This window comes from Cydia fagiglandana, chromosome 4 (assembly GCF_963556715.1).
Source record: "Cydia fagiglandana chromosome 4, ilCydFagi1.1, whole genome shotgun sequence".
In the NCBI taxonomy this organism is placed as follows: Eukaryota; Metazoa; Arthropoda; class Insecta; order Lepidoptera; family Tortricidae; genus Cydia; species Cydia fagiglandana.
The window spans coordinates 17,860,938-17,869,403 of record NC_085935.1 but is presented as its reverse complement, the minus strand read 5'-3'; the positions used below and the strand labels follow the sequence as shown (position 1 = coordinate 17,869,403).

Sequence of the window (8,466 nt, the reverse complement as noted above, 5' to 3'; positions counted from 1 at the left end):
CACTACATTTAAGTTTGAAAAGGGAGTCTTATGATCAATTACCATCATACTCATAAAAAAAAATTATTGCATACAGTAGCAAAGATTTTTTAGGAAATCAGCCTATTCTTAAATCAGAACTCGTTGCATCATTACAAATTATTTATTGAGACGAAATTGCAGTCACATTGATCTTAACTTTAGATTACTTCTCCTTCTTCTCAGAGGACAAAGAGTTGTACAACTTATTTACTTCGTTAAGTACGAGGTTTTGGACTACTGTTCCATTGGTGTCAATGAAGTTGGCGAAGGACTTGTTGATGGATGCTTCACGGAACTTGCCGTTGGTGTCGCGGAGCACCAGGATCAAGTTGTATTTGTCGTCATGTCTGGAAATAAATGGTTATCAAAATATTATCTTCATTTTTTTTAAGAGCCTATAAATGCCGATTACACGCATAATGACATATCTCCGCAGATTGACACATACGCGAAATGACACTTTGGTGAAATACCATAAACACTATATTCCACATACGCGTAATGCCACATCGGTCAAATTCGCTTACGCGATATTAATTAATCATTTTCGCATGAATTTTTATACAGCCATAAAATAAATAAACATTATAGGACTTAATCACACAATTTAACTAATAAATATTTTCATGTAAGTTCTCACAGTAAGCTTAATAAGGCTAATAATAAACTAAAATAGTTATATACTTACTTCTTCACATATGAGCTGGCTTCCCACACTCTGGTGTTGTTTCCAACCTTCTCCTTGGCAACAACAAATATGCCCTTCTCTTTGAATGTTGTGTACAAAGTCAGAATGCCCATTAGCACAAAGTAGGAAGACACACAAATGATTAGCACCAGTCTGAAAATTACAAAAAAGTTGTTGGTTAATTGTTAATGTTTAAGATTCTTGATAATGATAATAACAATACTTTGATCTATTTGTTATTTGTATTCATGCTGAGAAATTAAAGTTTTATAACTCTTTGGATGTGTACCACTATTGACATTAGAAATGATTGATATATAATGAATGATGTTTGCACAAAATTATCTTATGTCTTGAGCTTTGCCCGAACTAAACTATAAATTCCTATAGGATTAAAAGACATCACAAATTCAAAAACTCACAATTAGCTTTGGAAACAATACAAGATATTTCTAAAATAAGGCCCGGGCCTTGGTAACAACAAAATTTATTTCATAATAAATACATAGTAATTCAATTAATTACAAATCTTAAGAAACTTATAATAACAAATCTTGATAATCTCACCTTGACTGGGGGAAGGGGTATAAATAGTCCCAGAGCAGGGCATACAGGGCAACACCAACAGCAAGTGCACAGAGGAACAGGCGACCATCAATTAGGGCAAAGCTCTCTTTACATTTCAGATCCCCAGTTAACACCTGCAAACATAAAAAAATCAGTGTTTATACAATGGAAATTTGTATGTAGCTATATGGTTTGGCTGGGCTAACACAACCTCACTAGGAAACAAGTCTAGGAAAATATTTAAAAAGAAAGATTCAATTTAAAATAAAACAGTACCTCTCTGACCGCATCATCAATAGCATTTTTCGCCGCAGCACCATCCCATTTGTTGATTTTTACTACCTGCAAGCAAGTTAAATAATGTTAATAATAATTTATGTATTTATAAATATGTTTCAGGTACAGATTAAATACCCAGGACGTGCCATCTCTCTAGCGGCTATCGTTAGTTATTAACATATAAGGCGGAAGATTATTTCTCATATTCCAAAGCAAGCACCGTGGATTTAGTTACGGAAGGGAAAACATGACGTGTCCCCGGGAAATATGCAAAATCAAGTGAACGAAACAAAAACGTAAAGATATTATATATTTATAACATCACCTCTGGTGTTTCAGTCATGTTGATTTGATTTAAGAAAAAATATCTTAAGTAAAGTTTGATATTATAACAATTTTCTCCGAAAAAACAGCGTTTCGACACGACTACGAGTCGGTGTCGGTCGATTTGTTTGACGTTTAGTGACTAGTGAAGTGAAGAGCTGAACTGAAGAATGTTTGTGTCTATGGTTTGAGTGAATGATTATGGAATGATTGGTAAACGACAACAAATTTACTATTACGATTTATGAAATCAAGGCAGTCTGAAAACAACAAAAAATATTAGTGATAATTAATAACAAAACACAATCAGTTATTTAAAAACTAAGCGATGAATAAAATATAAATTATATGAATTTTATTTATCTAGGCTGTTCGCAACAACAACACTAACTTCAACATCTTCAACGTTTTGTTTGGTTTTTCGCAACACTAACTCTCGATGGCTGCCATAATTAAAAAAAATAGTTAATGAACTGAGAAAATATAACTAGCTTCGTTGATTTATTTTATACATATACTTATTTGATGTATTACAAGCAGTAATAGTAGTGCTATTTACATAATTCCAATGACTTTAAAGAATATTGCTAGATTAAGAAAGTAATGGTATGTGCTCATGATTCCATAATAAAACATACTGATACCTATATTGAAACCGGTGGTTATGATACCAAAATTTAATTATATTATACTAACATGTCGTACATGATCTAATTGTCTCTCAAAAAACATTTCAAGGTGTCTGTATTGGTCCGACCGTAAATAATATACGTACCATGTGGCGTTGACAGGCATCTTGAAACAATAACGATCGAAAGAGGTCATTGTATTCGTTTTTCACTTCCACAGGTTGATTGTCACCGTGCTGAGCAAGCGGCACGATGGCAAGGCGAAAGAAGGCAGCAGCGAAGCCCGCGACGCGGCGGATGCCCCGGCGGGGAAAGGCAGCGGCTGCGTCCGCGGCCGTGGAAGGCGAGTCGTCCGCCGTTGAACCTCCTCCTGAAAAGCCCTCTGAGCTAGAGCCGCCTGTCGAACAAACACCCGTTGAACCGACGCCCGTCACCGACTCCCAACCATCTGTCTCCCAAGACTTGCAAACTAATCAGACACCAAAACCAACAGTACCCACTGTAGTAGTTCACAAGAAATTCGGCAAATATCGCTGCCTCTTCAACAACGAGGATTCATTTACTAGAAGATATGACTTAGGAAGTGATAGTGAAACTAACAGTAGTGTAGAAATCAGGGTTGTTGACCCCTGTGCTAGCTCAGAATCTGATTCAAATACAGCAGCCGATACACAGACAGAAAACTGTAGTGTAGTGACAAATTTTAGTTCTTTGAACGATGTCAATCACCAGATAAACATAAACAACACAAATATGTCAGCAGCAATACAAACAAATTCTGTGCTTCCGATAGCAAATGAAATACCAATGCCAAGTGAAGCCCCTTTGTCTGAACTACCTCTAACTTCTGAAATACCTCTACCTATTGAACCGCCTATAGCTTCCGAAGAACATGTACTATATAAGACATCTGAGCATAGTGAAATTCCACTGTTATCTGAATCAACACCAATTGGGGAAAATGAAAATTTACTAGCTGGCATCTCATTGCCATCTGAAATTCCCCTACCAGTAGGACCACCAAGTTCATCAGAACCTTTTTTAATTGAACCATCTTTGACTTCAGAAATTCCATTTCCTGCAGAGCCGACTCAAGCTAGCATACCATATCCATCAGATGCAATACCAGGCTTGACATTGGCAACGGGAGTTCCTCTAACAGTTGGCATTCCTCTGTTGAATGATATACCAATGCCTGAAGCACCAGCAACAGACAGCACATTGAATCATGTACCTGAAGCAGCTACCTTAGAAACAGCCTTAGAAACAAATACAAAAGTAACATATAATCAAACTGATGAATATCCAAATACAGTAAATAAAGAGAACACGAACCTAGACATTCCAGGTGAACAGGAACAAATGGAGTATGGTGCTGATGATGAAGAGCTCATAACCATTGTTCAGATTGTTGAAGATGACAACCAAGAGCTGTACTACAACATCAACATGGACAGTCCAGATGAGACAACAGAAAAGAAAGAACAGGATGGAGAGTTTCAAAAACACTTTGCTAAACTCAATATTACTGCTCATAATGCTGTTTCTATGGACTGTTCTCAACCTGGGTCTAAATTACAAATGCCTGAGCAATTATCTAGACCAGACCCAAGTCTAACTCCCAGCTCCATTGTATCTGACGACAGTAACTCTTCAAGAGTTGCTGAAACGGCTGTAAATGCAACTGAGTCAACAGAATCTTCCCCTACGGGAGTTAGACGCTCAAATAGAATAAAGACTATTAGTAGTCAAAAACAAAAGTCAAAAGGCTATGGATTAGTAAAGACTCCATTAAAGAAAGCTTTAATCACGCAAACAAAGCTTAAGCTTGAAGAGAACAACTCAGATAGTCAAGAAAAATCAGGAGATACAGCAACTAGCATTGCTCCCAATTCTCCTTCATTCCCAGTGCCTTCAGATCTGCCTGTCAAAGTGAAATCAAGATGGCGTCGGTCCAGCGAGCTAGAAATGGGCGCCAATTCTCCAGCAAACTCACCATTAGCTAGCCCTAGTCTGCCTCAACGGTTGCAACCAGTACCTGAAGCTCTAAACGCAGAAGACCAAACACACACATTAACTAAAGAAGCATATGACAAAATTATAGATGAGAGAATGAAACAATTTCAGCACTTGGATGAGAATGAGTATTTGTGTGAGCGAATGATCAGTAAGGATACAAAGAAGATGATTTGCGACTGTTTTATGACCAAAGAGGAGATTGAGAGGGGAGAGCTAGGCTGTGGAGAAGACTGTCTTAATAGATTGCTTATGATTGAATGGTAAAGTATTAAAAAAAATTACAATGGTATACTATATTTTTATGCATTTAGTAGCTAAGTATTTTTCTATTGATGAATAGCTTCATTCAGTGCAGTGCAAGACGCTAACCTGTTCAGTGTTCATGTAAGATTTAGCATTGTACAACATTACGAATCACAAGTTAAAGTTTAAGACGAGGATATAATAATTTATTCAGACTCTGTTGTTGCAACTGCTAACTTTCAGTGTTTTTTGTACTTTTATAATTTATAAATAGTAATTGCTACTTTTTAATAGTGGTTTCACACAGTATTTGTTTTTGAAATCTTTACTGCAATTTACATATATATTGATCAATACTCGAATTAAGCTTTCACATAGTAATTTCTTATTCCAGCAACTCCCGATGTCCTGTGGGCGACCGGTGTACCAACAGAAGGTTCGAGAAGCGAGAGAATGGGGCGCTGAAGGTGTTCTACGCTGACAAGAAGGGATGCGGTGTGGAAGCCGCTGATGACATTACGGCGTAAGTGATATTTCTGACTGCTTACGCGAATTTTGGTTGACTTAAGTCTTAAGGTATTGTGTATTGGTCTCTGGTTGATGGCGTATGCACACACATTGTATGGGAAAGCAATAATTCTGTGGCTTCAGCTATGCACAGTATACGGCGTCAATCAGAGACAAAAACCTTAGGCAATTGTTTTCTAAGCTGCAAAGCTTACAAAGTGTGTGATAACCACTAATTAGAATACTTTATATCTTTATCTTCACTTTGTGTGTAAGTGAAGATAAAAATATAAACTATTCTAGTACCTAGGTTAAGTGTAATCGCAGCGGCGAACCTATATTTTTATTTTCTTATTTTAATAGGAATAGTAGTAAACACTTTATTGCAACAAACAGAAAAGTAATGAATGTTTACAAAAGGAGAATGTACATTTAGACATACTCTATGACTATGAGTAACAGTGGTTGAGACTCTCGAACACAGTGAAACTCTCGTAGTTTAAAGGCTTCGTCACATAGCTGCGTTTTCCCTACGGGGCGTGAGCGGCGCGTGAGCGTTTTATATGTAAAAGCGATGCGCCCCGCTCACAACCCGCCCGGAAAACGCGCCTGTATGACGAAGCCTTAAAAAACCGTTGTATCATGCTCCTTTTTTATCGGCGACGTTACTAGTTCGTGTTAAAAGACAATATGACCCCCTTATTTATATTAAACTTAGCAAATCTCTGATAAATGTTGCCTTTTTCTAACAAACGCATATGTTAAATGTCAGACCTTGATACTGAAACATAACAATTATCAACGGCTTGTTACATTGGGCGGATGCTTATGAATAACGCTACAAGTGTTACAGAGCTGCCGTTTGATGTATGAAGATAAACACTTCACAGAACCCTTTACTTTAAAGATTATTTTATCAGATAATAAGATTAATAAGGAATGAAGAAGGCATACTAATTGTAAAGAAATCTGTTTAGTAGTTTGATGAGTTACCTGACATAAATTACGTCATCGATTTTTGATCCCCCCTCCCCTAAAATCATACTTCGAATGACCCCGTTTCCTCCTACGTCATGCTACCATCATCCGATGTCCAGACCCCCCCTCCCCTAATTTGAAATGACGTCATTTATGAATAGTCCCATACAACAAGTACCTAGAGGGTTAGTATTGATTATGCATTTATTTCTTTGACTTTTTCGCCATCATACGAACTTGAGCGGACAATATGCTCACAAATACCTGGGGCCTGTTTCTCAAAAGTTTGTAAATTGTAATACAAGTGGAGGTCCCTTTCTAGCAAAAACTGTCAAAAAGTGACATCTGCTTGTATTACCTACAGTTACAACTTTACAAGCTTTAGAGAAACGGGCACCTGAACACAATTATACATCCATATTGAACCATGGAGATAATAAACCACTGTAACCTCCTGTTACCACTTTATATGGTCCAGTCACTCGCAATATCTTGTACAACGTCCAACGAAGCATAAGAAAAGAAAGAATTTTTGTGTAAGAGCACTGGTCAAACTCTCAAGAGCATAATTTTAAATGTGCCCTTCATGTCACTTAATATTCGGCAAGCTTTAATGTGAATCACATCCTTATTTTTATCCGCCCTCCCATATTTTTACCCATTCTTCACCTATTTGGTGCTAAGCTTGGGCTAGATTGGTTCTTCATACTCATTTCATACTAGACCAAAGAATATTGAAGATTTTACACGAGACCTTCCGATTCTGTACAGACTGAAGTGTGGATTATTATTATTCTTTTCATAGGATTTGGTATGAACGCATGTAGGCAGCTTCTGCCTTCGACTTCACTGCGTGAGATGATGATATATAGGTTATAGGTTTTCGCGGGCTTGGTTTCCGCAACTCGACGTCATATTATTGCGCCTATTTTTCGTGATGGGTTGGCGGCACTATTCTTGCCAACCCAACTCTACCAAGAAGCCTAGCAGACCCTTGACGTTGCCGACGACTTCTGGGAGAGGCCCCGGTGAGCCGAGGTGTTTTGCCCGGTATTTTGTCACCCCTGGGCATTCGAGAATGACGTGGGCGGCTGTCTCCTCTGCCTCCATGCATGCTCTGCATCTGTAACACGTAGGGTTAATAGGTGCTTGTTAAATGAGGCGTGTCCAGTTATTGCCCATTATAGTGAGATGATGATGTTGATGATGATTGAAAAACTATCCTATGTCCTTCCTCAAGCCTCAAACTATCTCCATACCAAATTCCATCTCAATTGGTTCAGCGGTTTAAGCGTGAAGACAGAGTTACTTTTGCTTTTATTATTAGTAGAGATAGGGATTACACCGTTGCATCTACATCTGCAGGAAGCCGTACATATGGCGGGTGACAGAAGCCTATGGAAGAGACTGGTCAGCAACATTAGGACATGACGTCATGATCCTCAGCATTGAGGGAAAGACTGATGATGATGAGGGATTAGACATTATCACGTTATTTTCTCTTACAGAGGCGAATTCCTCATGGAATACGTAGGCGAAGTTCTAGACTACGACCAGTTCTACAAGCGCGCGCAGACCTATTCTGACGAGAACAACCTTCACCACTACTTCATGTCCCTAAAAGGCGACACGGTCATCGACGCGACGATGAAAGGCAACATATCCCGGTTCATCAACCATTCCTGCGATCCGAACGCTGAAACGCAAAAGTGGACGGTGAACGGCGAGCTCAGAATAGGGTTCTTCAGTAAGAGAGATATCGCCGTTGGGGAGGAGATCACGTTTGATTACCAGTTCAAACGGTTTGGGTGAGTTTTTATTATGTATTATTTTGAGTAGATGACGCCTTACCGCAGTTATTGATCATTTTATTATTATTTGTAAAGAAGGTAGGAAGTTGAAATAACTGATAATGCCTGTAGGCCTGCTAATGGTCGGTTAACCCTTCGTATGTCTAAGCACTGATCAGTGCGAACGAATTTAAACCTATTGTCAACAAAGGATTTTAATTCGTACGCACTGATCAGCGCTTAGACAGATGAAAGGATAATGTAGTTTTGTTAGAGTGTAAGAATATATTAAGCACTTTGGAATGGAAATAATTTCGGAATATGCATAGTTATGTTTTGTGATGACGAAAATGACGATTCCAATATAGTTATTGCTTTTCATAACACACTATGAATCATAGTCATAACTGTTTTGTTTTTC

At 38.1% G+C, this 8,466-nt stretch overlaps 2 protein-coding genes across 2 annotated transcripts in view; one reads left to right on the top strand and one right to left on the bottom strand.

Annotated features, from left to right (window-relative positions):
* Positions 1–130: 130 nt before the first annotated feature.
* LOC134664015 (signal peptidase complex subunit 2) lies at positions 131–2,011 on the bottom strand. Its single transcript, XM_063520579.1, has 5 exons — positions 1,881–2,011; positions 1,553–1,618; positions 1,277–1,410; positions 710–862; positions 131–368 (listed from the first exon to the last, which is right to left on the bottom strand). Exons 1-5 carry the CDS (start codon positions 1,896–1,898, stop codon positions 185–187), a joined length of 555 nt encoding a protein of 184 aa, XP_063376649.1. The 5' UTR covers positions 1,899–2,011; the 3' UTR covers positions 131–184.
* Positions 2,012–2,326: 315 nt separating this feature from the next.
* LOC134664019 (probable histone-lysine N-methyltransferase CG1716) overlaps positions 2,327–8,466 on the top strand; it is a 32,054-nt gene continuing 25,914 nt past the window's right edge. The window contains exons 1-4 of the mRNA XM_063520583.1: positions 2,327–2,485; positions 2,729–4,787; positions 5,165–5,293; positions 7,764–8,063. Of these exons, the coding sequence (XP_063376653.1) occupies positions 2,761–4,787; positions 5,165–5,293; positions 7,764–8,063 (2,456 nt within the window). The 5' untranslated portion in view covers positions 2,327–2,485; positions 2,729–2,760. The remainder of the gene's footprint in view (positions 2,486–2,728; positions 4,788–5,164; positions 5,294–7,763; positions 8,064–8,466) is intronic.